Source organism: Perca fluviatilis, chromosome 2 (assembly GCF_010015445.1).
Source record: "Perca fluviatilis chromosome 2, GENO_Pfluv_1.0, whole genome shotgun sequence".
In the NCBI taxonomy this organism is placed as follows: Eukaryota; Metazoa; Chordata; class Actinopteri; order Perciformes; family Percidae; genus Perca; species Perca fluviatilis.
In genome coordinates, this window is record NC_053113.1 from 15,452,758 (window position 1) to 15,469,170 (window position 16,413).

General features: G+C 40.3%; 2 protein-coding genes across 2 annotated transcripts; both read left to right on the plus strand.

Annotated features, from left to right (window-relative positions):
* Nucleotides 1–7: 7 nt before the first annotated feature.
* LOC120548823 (aldehyde dehydrogenase, dimeric NADP-preferring-like) lies at nt 8–7,598 on the plus strand. The gene is made up of 10 exons (XM_039785330.1): nt 8–194; nt 1,571–1,761; nt 1,862–2,093; nt 2,897–2,982; nt 3,691–3,899; nt 5,443–5,560; nt 5,644–5,785; nt 5,887–6,053; nt 6,147–6,246; nt 6,927–7,598. The coding sequence occupies exons 2-10, from the start codon at nt 1,606–1,608 to the stop codon at nt 7,238–7,240; spliced, it is 1,524 nt and encodes a 507-aa protein (XP_039641264.1). The 5' UTR covers nt 8–194; nt 1,571–1,605; the 3' UTR covers nt 7,241–7,598.
* A 6,164-nt stretch (nt 7,599–13,762) lies between these two features.
* LOC120572787 (zona pellucida sperm-binding protein 3-like) lies at nt 13,763–14,612 on the plus strand. Its single transcript, XM_039822228.1, has 2 exons — nt 13,763–14,338; nt 14,420–14,612. Exons 1-2 carry the CDS (start codon nt 13,856–13,858, stop codon nt 14,576–14,578), a joined length of 642 nt encoding a protein of 213 aa, XP_039678162.1. The 5' UTR covers nt 13,763–13,855; the 3' UTR covers nt 14,579–14,612.
* Nucleotides 14,613–16,413: the final 1,801 nt, after the last annotated feature.

The following is a 16,413-nucleotide window of genomic DNA, read 5'->3' on the forward strand; positions in this document are numbered from 1 at the left end:
TTACAGTGAGCAAGCTTCCCAGTAAACTGATCCTAGAGCAGCTTGACTGATGAACAGTGTACAGTGAGAGTCAGTCAGTCAGTCAGCGCGCAGCGTGTCGGACATCTGAACCGCTTTTAGATCAGATCAGAGACGGATTATTGAGCTTTTATTTTATAGAGAATCCACTGGATGTGTATTTGACCTGCGCTTAGGTGAGTCTACTTTTTCTTCTTTTTTCCCGAATCAAAAAGGATAATGAAATCAACGATGTTATTCGATATAATCGCGTTTAGATATCAGGTGTAAGTTACTGTACTTGCATAAATAGAAAGAGTAACCCGCTGACATAGGTTAGTGTTTGAATGCACGATTTTCACTTTGTCGTGGTTAAACGGACTTAATTAAAATAGGAGAAATATGTCAAACAGTGACCCATCAAAAGGGTTCCTGTAAATAGGCTACATGCCTGTCAACACACGGATCCAAGAAGGTTTGAAAGTTCTGGCTGCAAATCATATCATGCAGATTGTAATACATTATTACAACACACAATCATTCAGCGAAAAAAAACATTTTCCTTGAAAAGATGTTTAGATGTAATAACATGAGCAATAAAAACACAGGGAGCGACTCATAAAGTAACGTCAGGGGCTAGAAGTTGAGAGGGTCTACTGTAGTCTTCTGCAAATTACATCTGTTCTATACCTTTGTAGCCTATTCATGATATATAATAACTTTTATACGTTTATTTAGGCTTTTAACTTCAAAACGAGTGTCATGCACATGGTCTGGGAGTGTGAACAGGTGCATGAATTTTGGAATAAAACAACATCAATAATATCTGATGTGATAGGCTGTCGAATTCCTTCCTACTGACCCGATTGTTTTGTTACTTAATGATGACTCTAAGTTACACCTACTTGGGAGACAAAAGAAAGTTTGGCTAGCCGGATAAACTGCGACCAAGAAAATATAATAAAAAAGGATCATAGGATACAGGATAATAAATACATAAAAAAGGGTCTTTGTATTGTCTTTCTTCTTATTTTTTTTGGATCTGGATTAAAGAAGAAATAATAATTTGTTTAGCTGTTTTTATATTTGTAGCCTACTTTCTTTAAATAACTCCTTTACTGAACTTATTCTAAGTTTTACCAGATCCGGTTATCTCCTTTCTTCTTTCAATTATTTTAATAGTTGTTATGGACCCACATTGCAATTGCTGACCAGTCGTTTTGTGGCAAAAAATATAGTGTTTACCTGGTTTAAATGTATTAAAGGTTGTATAACTTTACACACTGGAAATTGTGTTATCTTTTGGCATCTCTTATGATGTAATTGAACAAGTTGAAGGCTGATTTATGTTCTTTTGTAGGTTTATAGGTAGGTGAACTTGGTTTATTAGATACACATGTGTAGTGAGGAAGGGAGTCAAGTGTTGCCTCAGGGCCCCAAAAAGCTGGATTGTAGAGAAAATAGAATATATACGAGGATATTTTGCTCTCAGAAGAGCATGACCGGTGTCACTGCTATTGTTACTGTATATTCCACACAGACAAGCCTGCTGTCTTAACATCTGTGTCTGCAGATCCAAAGGCTCGTTGCTGTCCTCGACCTGTCTGTATGGAGAGGCAGGCGGTGAAGCGGGCCAGGGAGGCCTTCCTGAGCGGCAGGACTCGGCCTCTGGAGTTCAGACTGCAGCAGCTTCATGCCCTGCAGAGGATGCTCACTGAGAAAGAGACCGAGATCTCCACTGCTCTAAAACAGGATATCAACAGGGTGAGTGGAGACACAGCACACTGCTGCATGTAACGTGTAGCATGTAGTGTTAACAATTTTGAATGTGTGTGTAATGTTGACTACGTTGGGTTTCCTACAGAGCCAGTACGACACACCGCTCTTGGAGGTCATTGGCATTGAGAATGAGATCAAGCTGGCTACAGAGAAACTGGCGGAGTGGGCGGCTCCACGGCCGGTTGAGAGGAACCTCCTCACCATATCGGATGAGGTTTACATCCAGCCGGAGCCTCTGGGAGTGGTGCTCATCATCGGGGCCTGGAACTACCCCTGGGCCCTCACCCTGCTGCCCCTGGTTGGGGCTATCGCTGCTGGTAGGGGACCTTTCCGTATCTAGCCCCTTAACACCTTTTTATAGCTTAATTAAATGTAGTCAGGGAGACCTCTATTGTCAGCGTTCAGTATTCTCCTGCAATCTTTTTCGGTGAAACTGAAATGAGCATCTAACCCACAGAAATGAATTGAGGTTGTGCACATCCACATATTTTAAGTTATTGCTGATTAGACATCCGCTCAGGTGGTAGTTGGGTGATTGGGGATTATGCAGTAACCAAAGTCCATGCACTGATCAAAAATAATAAAGCTGTAATTTTCACTTGCTAAACTGTACACAGATTGGGGGGGACTTAGTCTGACTTTTTTGGCAATGAGGTAATTTTTATTTTTTTAACACCCCAAATGTATGCCAGCATTCCCTTATGGGATTGATTTAAAATAAAAAAAAAGACAAAAAGGGAAGCAATAGTAAACAAAAATTGAAAAACGATCAGGAAAATGCTAATTCCACTTCTATACACGCATTGGTGGCTATTGGGAAAATATTATACACTTATAGCATTATATTGAGCAATTTAACATAAAACATAAGCTCCTAACCTACTTGATGGAGGTAATAATGAAACACTAATACAAATATGAGTTAATGACCCTTAATATGCATGTTGGTCAAACCTGCATTTCGCAGCACAAGTTTGAGAACAAAGGAGGGAGAAATTTGTTGCTGTGAATTTCAGTTTGAAAACATTCGCAGCTCTGCATTCTCAGCCTCCCACCCATGTGCTCTCCGTCACTCAGTGATCTCACTCCATTCACAGAAACCCGTGTTCTCTCTCCACAGGCAACGCAGCGGTGGTGAAGCCATCCGAGCTCAGCGAGTTCTCGTCCCTCCTCCTCCGGGCTCTGCTGCCTCGCTATCTGGACAAGGTCTGAACACTGGCTGCTATTGTTGATGGAATAACGTTCTGAGCTGCTGTGACGTCAAAGCCTTGTACCAACACAGTACAGCGCATCCCAGATATGTTTGACTTGGGTGGGGTGGGGGGGGGGAACTCCCTCCATCAGCAGGGACTCATTCTACCCAAGAGCTAACATCATCTTGAATGTGGCAGGGTGGCAGGAATGTGCCAGTCATTTTCAAACATGCTTTATATTTTCATTAGTTACCCTGAGTAGTTGACAAAGTTGTATATTTCAAGATGAAAAAAATTAGGCACAATTTATCGTTTTTTTTATCGTCATCGCAATATCAACTTGCGCATCGCAAGACATCGCAAAAGACTGTGATATATCGCAATAGACCCTCAAGAGCTTTTTTGTGTTAGTTGAAAGAAAATATCAGCAGAGAACTGCACTTTATGATATAGCTGTCATTCTTTTTTTTAGTGGTGCCTTTTATATTCCATTCAGTGTTCAATTTGTTGCCGATTTCCTTTCATCTGTTTTAAATTCAACAAGCAATTTCTTGTATTTTGGCAGAATACTGGAAGCAGCAGAACTGAGAACGCTGTTTATTTATCACAAGTAATATTGTTGTCGCGATATTCAACAACGTTATCGCATATCGCATGTTTTCCTCATATCTTGCAGCCCAAAAAAAAGAAAGATAAATAAAACGTTGCTGTTTATTTCCAGGATCTGTACCCGGTTGTAACGGGTGGAGTGTCAGAGACCCAGGAGCTGCTGAAGCTCAGGTTTGACCACGTCTTCTACACAGGCAGCGGCACAGTGGGGAAAGTAGTGATGGAGGCTGCGGCTCGCCACCTCACCCCAGTGACCCTGGAGCTGGGAGGGAAAAGCCCCTGCTACATCGACAAGGACTGTGACATCAGAGTCGCCTGCCGGTAACACACCGCTCATCAGGGTAGCCCATGACACCAGTGGTCACACACAGAGCCGAACGACATGTTGGCTCTAAGGGGGGAATCATGCTTGATGCTAAGAATACAGCACAGTGTACTCGATGACCCGCGGGGGGGTTAGCACTTTGACCAAAGAGGCAGCAGCTTTAACTACTGCAACTGCTATGTCTCCAGTCCTGCTAAAGTATATGCTAAAGTGTTAGCTTGGAGCCTTTTATCACTGAACACAGCGCATTTGAAATGTTAGAGCCCATCAACACTAAACTGAAGTGATAATGATAAAGTGTTAAGTGATTACAGAATACTGAGGTTAATGATCTATTGAGACTCATCGTTGAATTTGATATCAACAGTTCTTAGGACTTAAAGGACCATGATGATTCCTTTTTTTTCTCTCCACATTTTAGTAAATTGAGTACAACATGCCTATACTTCACTTTACATTGCTTAGTTTTTCCAAAGTATACCATAGGTTTAATGAATGAACGATGAATGTAGACAGGCGTCCATTTCTAATCATTTCACTATGCTATAACAAGAAGAATTGTCACAGTAAATAATGTGTTGCCATTATATTTTGTCAGACTTTTGCTTTAGCTCCTACATCTAATATTAAAAGAAAATGTGTTTAACACAAACCTTATTTTAGGCAACAACAAAAAAGATAAGTCAAATCACATCTGTGTTTAAATCATCTGAATTTGATTGTCACTGCAATGCATTTTGGTGACTAAATAACAAAATGTCAGAGTGTCACGTAACGTATCACCAAGCACTGTGCTAGTTACTGTATCTCAAGCAAGTTTCAAGTCTCGGCTCTCAGTTCTTTTTCTAAAGTGTAGTAAAACACCAGTCACTGCCTGGAAAGTAAATGAACTGTAAAACGTACATAGTTGTTTTGGAAAAGGGTTGATAACAATGCAAATGTATTCACTTTTGTGGTTTAAGAGGACAGAACATACCCACCACTGTCATTATCCTTTAGCTTTGGATGGAATAATTTAACAGATAAAAGTTGGTTTATTCTTTTTGTACAGCTACACATGCATTAATGTACGTATATGTGACTTACTATAAGCCTAAACGCTGACACACACACATTTTCTTTTTTTTGTCATTAACATTTTTTATTTATTTTGGTAATGCGACACCATACACATATATACATGGTACAAATGTAATACATGTATCTCACATTTGAAAATACAAACAATAGAAAATAAAATAACAATGAAATAAAATAAAACAAATAAAAGGCAGCCAAAAAAGGAACCCGCGCAGCATCCTCATACCCATTACGTACACACTGTTACCTACAAATATAAACACACACGTGTGCCTGCACATCCACAAATGCCCCACCTCCCCTCTAAAAGTCAGTGGTAATGCTATATTGAAAAGACATCCATGCTTGTCTGTTTTTGCTTGGAATATTCTGCCACACACACATTGTTCATTAGTTACAGTGTAAATGAAAGTGTAAATGTGTACTGTAAATGTGTTCTTCCATGTCCGGTTTGTGCAGTCGTATCACTTGGGGAAAGTTTGTCAACTGCGGTCAGACGTGCATCGCTCCAGACTTCATCCTGTGTGAACCCTGCATCCAGGGCCAAGTGGTGGATCGCATCCGGCAAACTCTCTTGGTACCATCCTTTAAACCTGTCTAAACTAACATCTTAATCGAATTGAAACTGCACAGTTGTCAAGACCTTTTGATCCATCCCAGGAATTTTATGGCGCTGATCCCAAATGCTCGCCAGACTACGGCCGAATCATCAACCAGCGTCATTTCATCAGAATCATGGGTCTGATGGAGGGTTACACCCCTGTGGTGGGGGGACAGAGTGATGCCTCACAGCGCTACATTGGTAGGAAGATGCAGTGAAGTAGTAAATAAGTCAAGGTGTTGTGTTTGAATCTATATCTATATATCTATATCTATATCATTGACTATGTACTGGACATGCAGCCCCAACAGTGCTGAAGGACGTGCCCCCTCACTCCAGGATGATGCAGGAGGAGATTTTCGGCCCCCTGCTGCCTATAGTGGCTGTGAGTGACATGGATGATGCCATCCGCTTCATCAACGAGAGAGAGAAACCTCTGGCACTCTACATCTTCTGCTCTGATAAGAAGGTAAGAGGAAACGGCAGGCGCGAGGAGATTTAAAACATTATGTAATGTTCTCTTCATATTTCTTTTTTCTTTTCCTCCCCCTGTCTCTCGAAGGCAACAAAAAGGATGATTGAGGAGACCTCAAGTGGAGGAGTTACAGTCAATGACGTTATGATGCACTACACACTCAGCTCGCTCCCGTTTGGTGGTGTTGGTAAGACTGACCCAAAGTGTATTATGTCTGTATGTGTACTTAGGTGGACTTCATTATGGGGGCAGTGCACGGCCAGATTAACATTTTTGGGGGCCTGAGGGAAAACTTTTTTGTTGGGCCCCTATTTCCCTTCTAGTTCCCCCTGTTTTCCCATATTTTTGTTGTTATTGATATTGTTCCAATATTAAGCAAGAGCCCAGAGCCTGCAGACGCGAGACAAGCTGTAATCTAATTCTATATAATTCTATCTATATATGCAATTACGAACCGCCAATATACGTCCATGAAAAGAGCTTGTTTTGCCACTGAAAGGCTCAGAATGTTATTACAAGTGTCTTGACAACTTTATGAAAAGGCCCCTTCGGAGAAATAAAATGTTTTTCTTCACCTTTCGCTTGATCTTGTTTGTAGTAAAAATCTAAGTGTGTCCTGAAAGAGTCTTTTAGCTCTTTGGCCTTAGCCCTTTTTTGTCTTTTGGTATGAAGCACCCCTCGCTAGTTGGGCTGTTAGACATGAGTGTTCTGTATGAAGTGCACTGACACCCACATTGCAGGACTTATGAATACTGCATAATACTGCATATCAGTCTTCACACAGTTACTGCGTATAGTAGAACGTTAAAATGCAGTTAAAAAAAAAGAAGAAAAAAGACATGACTGCAGACTTGTTTGCCCCTCCAGGTCAGAGTGGTATGGGCCGCTACCATGGTAAACACACTTTTGACCAGCTGAGCCACCAGAGGGCGTGCCTGGTCCGCTCTCTGGGCATGGAGAGTGTCAACCTGGCCCGGTACCCTCCTCAGGACCGCCGGCGGGCGCGGAGGGTGCGGATGGCACTCAAATCACCCATGGTCGACATGTCCAAGAGGACGTTCATCTGGGCCGTCGTTGCCACCATCATCAGCTTCGCCCTGTTCATCACGCTGCTGGTCATCCTGCTCATAGCTTCAGGCCTCAACTGTACCTGCTGGTACTGGAGAGGCTTTTATAACTAGAGACAGTGCCACTTCCCTTTGTTAAAATCAATCCAAAAGAAGAAGAAGTGCCTGCTGCAACGATTTCCATGTAAAGAACACATCTGAACCCACTTTGAATCCTCTGTTTTGTATTCAGATATCTTAAAGATAAAATAGGATAACCCTTTACTCTTAACTTTTATTCGCTGTGTGTCTATTTTGTATCAGATGTCCTCCTACAGCAATGAGACCAACACGCTTAAACACTGTCCAAAAACACACGAGTCCTGTTCTGCATTCTTCTTCTGTTTTTTATTGAAGGTTAACATTCACTTTTTGAGGAAATGTGTATTTTGCTTGTTGTTCCAAAATAAAAGACTGTTTGATATATTATGAACTGCCATTTTATTTATTTTTTTTGTGGGCATTTCTGCCTTTATTAGATAGGAAAGCTGAGATATGAAAGGGGAGTGAGAGGGGGAAAACATGCAGGAAAACCGTCACAGGTCAGACTCGAACCCTGGACCTTCTGCGTCGAGGAATAAACCCTCTGCATATTCATTTATTTATTTGATTAGGACAATGCACATTAATGAACATTTCTGTAAATGCGCCAGTGTTAGCCAGTCGGCCAGCTGAGCTAACCAACCACACTATAATTCTTTTCTTTTTTTTACGGCTTTTTATTAGTGTACGTTGACAGAAAATAACATGTATACATATACAGATTATAAAAGTGTATAGATGGAGAAAACAGCCTGTACAGAAATGTCATTTTTTTGTAAACAGATCCTTTCTTCAAAGGATTGAAACAAGAAAAAGAAGAGAAGAAATAATGAGAGTAACACAGCAAAATTACAACAGTCAAAAATTTTATGAATCAACAGCTGTGTCCCTAAAAAGCAAACTGGACAACAGCTGTAGTTAATAGAGAAATTACAACAACAACAACAACAACAACAACAACAACAACAACAACAACAACAACGTCCAGGTAGTAATAAAGACTCACTGACAGTGTGAAGCTAACCTGCTGATGCTGCAGGAAGACTTGTAAGATTTATCCCACAATCCCTTGAAAACAACAACACATCTGTTAACTTCAGCTGACATCAGTATCTCATAAACACCTTGATCTAAGAGTTCTTACTTTTACACTCATTCCAACAGTGACCACAAGAGGTCGCCATTTGTAGTTAGTTTACTGCAGAGAACTGACTAACAGATAAAATAGAATGAGTAGATCAAGAATACATTCACATCAATCGATCATGCTGTTGGATTGTATGCAGATGCACAACGAAAGAACACTTCAGCATCGTTGCAATCTATCTGCATGAATATATATTTGCTGTATAATAATATGTTGTGTGTGTGTGTGTGTGCTGTAACACACTGCTATGCAGCTGTTTTACTATATCTCTTGAGCGAGCTAGATGAGTAAAAGTAGTAGATTGAGGAATGGGTAGAGTATGGGGAAATGAGACTCTCCTGTATGCACTTTTACTTTTTTATCTTTATTTTTGGTTTCACACTGTCTGCTTTCATTCAGTTTTTCCGTACCAAATACTTTATATATACAGATTAATAATTGTAACTTTACTCTTATCTTTCTAAAAAAGTGAGCACTGACCTGACCAAGTTACTGTCTGTACAATAATCTCTGGCTCAATGAAAACATTTTGAAACACACTGCCATGCAGGTCATTCTATTCTAACACTAGAATAAAGTCTCTGTGTTAATGTTTTCAGTGGATACAACTGCCCCAAAATGGTGCAATATGATACACATGTCAGGTGCAGATGTGTATTTGTCCAAGTAGTTGGTTCTCTACTGTAACAGTATAAAAGAAGTGTACTGTGTGTGGCTACTAGATGGCAGCAGAGAACTAAAGAAAAAGAAATATGACTATGTTCCACATGTTCAAATGAATGGCTTTTCTATCAAATTATAAGACAAACCTTAAAAAAAGATATCCTCTCAGTCCTGAATTATGCTAACATTAACAGGAAAAGATGCAGAGTTTCATTCATGCAGAGTACAGTCAAAGACAAAAGTGTAGATCTTATTCCGTTAGTAAAAATATCTGCATTTGTGACACATTCTCAGCCACTGACTATACAAACTATATCATCCCAAATGACAGCTATAACACATCATGACACATATAATGTGTGGCAGTTAGTCCCATCATAATTTGGGCAAAGTGCATTCAAAGCTTTTTAAGTAATTTAAGCGAGCACCCCATTAGCATCAGCAGGCTCTCCCTGTTCCTCTGAGAAGCTCTGCTAAGCTCTAAACTGACAGTTTTATCACTTAATAGGTCTGGGGATATCCAGGCATTCAGCTTGTGAGCCAGCAAAAGGAAACAGCTGCCATCTCAGCACCCTGCTTCAGCTCTAACAGGCCCTCTGCAGTTGTACCGAGTTCCCGGAGGCCTCAATAACGGTTGCGCAACTGCAGTAGAGTCAGACTGTTGACTGGGCTTGGACGTTAAATCTGTTGGAGACATCAGTTCGTGACTTCCACAGAAGTGATCTTCAGCAAGTGGACGATAAGTTACCAGTATAATGTTTCAAAATGCTAATGTTAGATATCCGTACTTTAATAAAAAAAACAAGTTACTTTGAAACTTGTTTTCTGATGTATATGGCATAAAAACTATTTAATCATCCTGAAATAGGATATTATGACTTTCTTGGATTGGTCTGTTTGTTGTGTAATGCTGTAGACTATGACAGTTGACAAAACAATATAAGAACATGTGTTAGTTCAGTTTTGTTTTCATGATTTCTACAATAGTAGGTTTGACAGGTCTCCAACTTTCTGACCTCCTGTTGTGATATGTTCCATTTGCAGATGACTCATGCACTGTAGGAGATACTTTTGAAGACTGTGATGTAGTTTCAGGGCTTTGTTGCTGCCGGACTGCAAAGTTTACTTTAGCAGAGATTTGCCCTCATTAGTCCTCTACATATAAAACACAGTCTGGCAAAAAAACATCAGACCAGCAACTGCCTGACCGAACTCGGCTGGCAGTGAGCTTCAAACACATCACTCCTCACACTGCTGCTTTGGGAGGAAGGCTATTCTTTTAACACATATTTCAATATTTCACTCTGCAAAGCTTTTGGGTTTAGGGTATAACATGTGAGGTCTCCTGTCTTTTCTCACTTCTATCTTATTGAAGAACAAGTGTGAAGGTGAACATATGTTTGCATGCATTTATAATGGGAATATGTGTCTGTGTGTGTGTGCACGTGTGTGTGCGTGAATTCAGGTTAACCTTCACCTAGTTTGCAAGTCACTGTTAAGGAGAGTTTTCTCACTGGTGCTAGTCTCAGATTTTGATTAGAAGGTGAGTCATTTTCCCATAGAAACACATCATCTGATCAATTTTGTGTCTAAGTGGTGCAAAATGTCCAAGCAGAATATACAAGCAATAACCAGCTCCATTATCCATTCTGAACATTCTTTAAATGTGTTTATTTTACCATGAAATATGATTGAAAATGAACAGAATGAATGAATGGTGTAGCATGGTCACTGACTGCAATAGCTTCTGCTGTCTCCTTTCTTGTTTCCCTGGTGACCCTGATGCCCTCTGTCCATCAATAGACTCGATTTCTCGTTTAGGGACAGGCATGGCAGCCCCCGAGGCAGCGGTGTAAAATGTAGGCTACATAATGCAGCTGTTAGGCAGATGTAATGGCAGAGTCATGCCATGTCTTTGGCCTCCTCTTCCCTGATGGACTGTTGATCTCCAAAATGACCAATATTTAATAATTCATAGTATCAAACCATAATAGACATTATGAAAAGCATTTCTAGAAGAAAATGCATGTTATTGCTGTAATCACTGATATCGGTTGGCATAATTTGCCATCAAAAACTCAAACTTAATAAACTGTACATATAGTCATAATGATCATATGTGCTGTTAATGTGTGTGCCTTACCGTGCATTTACACATTTGAATGAAGTATGTGCTCTATACAGGTGCTGTGTTACAAATACATTGGGACTGAATGGGGCCTCCGTTAGGTTTACACCTCATGTAACTCATAAATTGTACAAGTTGTCACAATGAGTTTTTTCTGTAAAAATTCAAGCGTAAGTTATCAAAACAAAAAGTGATGACACCCATCTAGAAGGAATTAATGCAGTATTTGACGTATGCAGTGCTTTGGTAGCATTAAAACTGTAGGAGCAGATACAAATTAAATGTGTTGAAGCTGCTGTATTCAAGGTTTTTATATCAACAATGGATAACATTAGTTTGTGAAAGGGGTCAGTCATAGTGATGAACCTGCAGTTTCCTCCAGTTATTACAGAGCTTTTTTTTTAGCATCTTTAAGCTCATTGTTTTGGTTTTCCGAGCCTGCAAATGTACTGTTTTTGTTCACTTCAGCCACTCTCATCAGTGTTGTTTCCAGCTGTTTTCACTAGAAATTAGATCTAAAATCCCACCTCACACCCCAATCGACAGACAGACAAAGTTAGCGACTAGCTGGTGAACAAAGTGTAACATTTAGCAGCTGAAGAGCAGCAAACAGATCTTACATTCATCAGATGAACAGAAACACAACTCCAATTCAATGCTAGTGTCTGCTGGATGCATAAATAGGCGACTGTTTGCTTAAACTGAAAACTGGGAGCAATTTTACCATTGCTTATACTCTAACAAAAACCTAACTGTAGGTGTTAAAACATATGATGTATGTAGTAGTAAAACAGAAGATTATGAAAATGTTATGAAAAAGTGTTGACTCTTTCCACCTTCACACAGTACTGTTCACACTCCAGTAAATCACAGCACCCTGCAACCTGTGAATGACAGGCATTTTTCATTACTTAGGTGCCGTTGCTATGGTAACCACTCAACCCCCCCCCACCTCCTCCCCGTCCAACCTTGAGATGTGGTGTAACTGTACTTCAGGCGTCCCACTACAACGTGACATCTGCAAAGATAGATGAAAGCCACCTGCCTCATGTTCTGTACAGTATGAACAGAGACACAGCATCAGGATGGAGGAGAGGGTGTTCAAGATCCACGCTGACATAATGAAATGATACATTCCTAAAGAGGATCGATGGGGATCATTATAATGAGGCTTAATGTTGGTCATCTAACTTAAGCTTACCTGTAATTGTATCATTCTTTCCCACGTTTTACACCTCTGTGCCCCATATCTCTTGTCTTGTTCTGTAATACTGGTAAGACAACTCATGATTTCTGCTCATACAAAGACAGAAAGTCATATCATTGAAACACATTATGTCTTTATTATAGTTTACTAGAGTAGAGCTATTTTGGAAACGTGGGTATGTTTCCATCTGTGTTCACCACATTACATTCTATGGCTGCATTCTAGTTCAAAACGCTGCAGTAAACAGACTTGTATGTTATGTAACTATTTATACTGCTTCATAGTTTCATGTTACACAATACATTTTATTTATAATAGAGCTGAAATGACATAAAATTAATTGACAACTAAATTATATATGTATTTTTTAGATTGGATCAATTCATCTTTCAAGCAAAAACGACAAATATTTGCTGGTTTCTACTTTTATCTCTGTTTTAGCGTAAATTGCAAATAATTTTGGGGTGTTCTTTGGACAATTAATCAGATGTCACTTTGGCCTTTGGGAAGCTGCAATGGGTATTTTTCACAACTGATGGATGTTTAATAAACCAAACAATTAATCAGTTAATTAAAAAAAGACAATTGTTATAGTTGCAGCCCTATTTTATAAGTAATAACTATAGCGGTCAGACAAATGAAAGTACAATATTTTCCTATAATATTTTGTAGTGGAGTAGCACAAAATACAAAGTAGCACAAAATACATATTCTGTACACAAATGTCAATATGTCGGGCGCCCGGATAGCTCAGTTGGTAGAGCAGGCGCCCATATATAGAGGTTTACTCCTCGAAGCAGTGGGCCTGGGTTTGACTCCGACCTGTGGCCCTTTGCTGCATGTCATTCCCCCTCTCTCTCCCCTTTCATTTCTTCAGCTGTCCTGTCAATAAAGGCCTAAATATGCCCCAAAAAATAATCTTAAAAAAAAAAAAAAAATGTCAATATGTCAACTTGAATACATGCACTTTCACCACTTCATTCATTGCTGACTTAAACCTCCTCAAACCCATCACCAAATCAAACCACCGAACTTTGGGGGACCGATCCTTTGCAATAGCTGCCCCCACCCTCTGGAACTCACTCCCTATCCACATCAGAAACACGGACTCACTGAACACCTATAAAAAACGGCTCAAAACTCATTTGTTTCAATTGGCCTATCCATAATTTACAATAATCACTCATCTTGTTAGTTTGTTTGCTTCTTTCTTTCTTTTGTTTGTAAAGCGTCTTTGAGTTCCAAGCTAAAGCGCTATATAAAACTTATGTATTATTATTATTATTATCATCATCATTATTGTCCAAGTTTTGAATTATCTTATTTTCATACTTTGTGACTAATTGGTGTCTCCTGTCTCCAATTAGTGAGGGACGTGCAGCTGTGAGATCCACACATGTGCAAAGGGATCCAGCTAATTAAGCAGAGGGAGAAGTCACTCTCTCTGTCTGCTTCAGTGGTCATGCTTGAGAAAGCTGCATAGAAAACTCTGTTTTTGCAACAATGGGGTCCAGGCAGCTTATTGTGTTTGGCTTTGTGCTTGCGTGTGTCCTGCTTAGTGACGCTCGATTCCTCAGTACGAGCGAGCCGACCTACTGGGAAGTCGAGGTGGAAGTCTCGCCAACAGCAGAACCTGAAAGGGAGCACTCCAGGAAGCCTACTCAACCAGCTCGCAGCTTTCGTGCAAAGCAGATTCAGCCAACACTCAAACCGCACTCCTGGAAGTTTCCAGAAGATCCTGTGGATTTGGTGAAAAAGCCCCCTGTCAAGCTTGAACTGCGGCAGCCGGTGACGACCAACCGTGTTGCTGTGAGGTGTGGGGAAAGTAGGATCCAAGTTGAAGTGAGCCAGGACCTGCTGGGCCTCGGCAAGCTGATAAAGCCAGAGGAAATCACACTCGGGGGTTGTTCAGCCACTGAAGTCGACATCTTGTCTCACGTGCTGGTCTTTGAAAGTGAGCTGCACGCCTGTGGTAGCAGACTAGTGGTATGAGGTTTTTATTCATATAATGCATTGCTGTTATTATATTGTATAAGTCATGTCAACCAGCTGTTCTCTTTTACTTAGATGACGGAGAATGTCTTCATTTATGCTTTTACACTGGTCTACAACCCCAAAGTGTCTGGCAGGAGTCCCATCGTAAGGAGTCAGAGTGCTGTCATTGGAGTGGAGTGCCACTACCCGAACAAAATTATAAGCTCGCTCAGCCTGCAAAGAATCCCTTGAATTCACTGTGAAAAAAAACCCCAACTTTTTATGTGTATAATAAAGTAAAAATAAATGTTTTCTCTTAACATGCTGGTCCTACCTTTTTTACCTGGGTCCAAAAGAGACACAAGACTGAACTTCAATTGGTCACAGAATCTGAGGTATCACAGAAAATGGTAATATATGTGGTTATACATTATCAGGTCACATGGTTTACATTGTGGCGCTTGAAGTGGCTTTGTAAGATAGGTGCGTAAGCTTTGTTATGGTTACTCCCTTTTTAATGCACTAGTATAGATTCAGTTTTACTTCATTTGAGGGTTTCTTTAGTATGTTTAGGGTTAGCCTGTTTAGACGCTGGTCTTTTCAAGGCTAAGTAAAGAAGCATTTGCAACATGGCATAAAATTATGTTTAAGTCAAATAAGTGATTTTTCTTTTCACACACAACTGAAAGCAGTTTGTCTTTGGTAATCTGCAAGAGTGATGGTGAGACACTTTGAGAAATTCTGTTTTCTCAGAATTGATTGCGATGATCTTCCATGTGGCCACTTACTGTTTCTAATAGGGGGAAGTGTGCACAACACGGGTGCTTATGTTGATGGTCCAAGGTTGGAATTCTCAAAATGGTTGCTTGGCCCACATTCGAGAGAAGCTGGACAGCAGGTGAGACAATTATACCAAAATGTTCTTGAGATTTTGGATATAAAATATGTCCCAACAAACTTAACACAATGATGCCTACAAGTTATAAAAAGATCATTTTGTTCTGCTTTTTTCTAACGTTAGAGACTGGCCCATTTCAAGAAAAATCCTTTAGGGCTCTTGCATGTTAATTCTGTGGTGTGTGTGTGTGTGAACATTGGTGGTTCACATGCACAAGTGGCAACATGACAACATGAACTCTGTGTGTGCAAACATTGGTGGTTCACATGCACAAGTGGCAACATAACATGAACTGTGTGTGTGTGTTTCTGTGTGTGCAAGCATGCATATGTGTGCGAACATTGGTGGTTCACACGCACAAATGGCAAATTGCAGTCATGGTGCAGTGTCCCTTGCAAATGGAAGCTTTGCACCTGTGAATGGGTACACAAGCACAGGAAAGCTGTAGGAGTGTGTGGGAGATGTCTTTTATCTCCTGGATGAAAATTATACTCTTTCCCATTCATTTCCTATGGCGGTCATTTTTGACCGTAAACAAAAGAAGTGTGACTAAGTTGAATAAATCACTCAAAATTCAAAGAAAGTAGTCACAATAAATGTATGTTCAGTTGCCTTTTGTGAAGGATATAAGGTCTTGAGGCAATCTGATGAAAAATGCCATATTTATGGTACAGGGAATGTGTTAATCATTTCTGACTGGAACAGTGTTAGAAGGTTAAAGCCACTGACGTGGCAGTGATCCGGTCATCAACTCTCACCAGACATTGTTAAAACACATTGCTAATTTTTATTTAAGTGAACATCCCAAACTTCCTCACGATGCTAAACATGTCAAATAATTTGGATTGGGCCCCCGGATACCTCAGTTGGTAAAGCAGGCGCCCGCATATAGAGGAGGTTTTGACGCACCGGGCCGGGGTTCGACTCCGACCTGCGGCCCTTTGCTGCATGTCGTTCCCCCTCTCTCTCTCCCCTTTCATTTCTTCAGCCCCAAAAAATAATCTTAAAAGAAATAAAAAAAAAAGAGATAATTTGAAATGAATAACACAGGAAGTCAGCTAGCTGGACCAGCACAAGTATCAGGCATGTATGCTCTCCGCTGGCTCGGCTGGAGAGGGACGTTGGTGTGCATGCTCTATGGACACCTACCAGTGGATTTTAAACAACAATTGAAAAACCCTTTTTATAC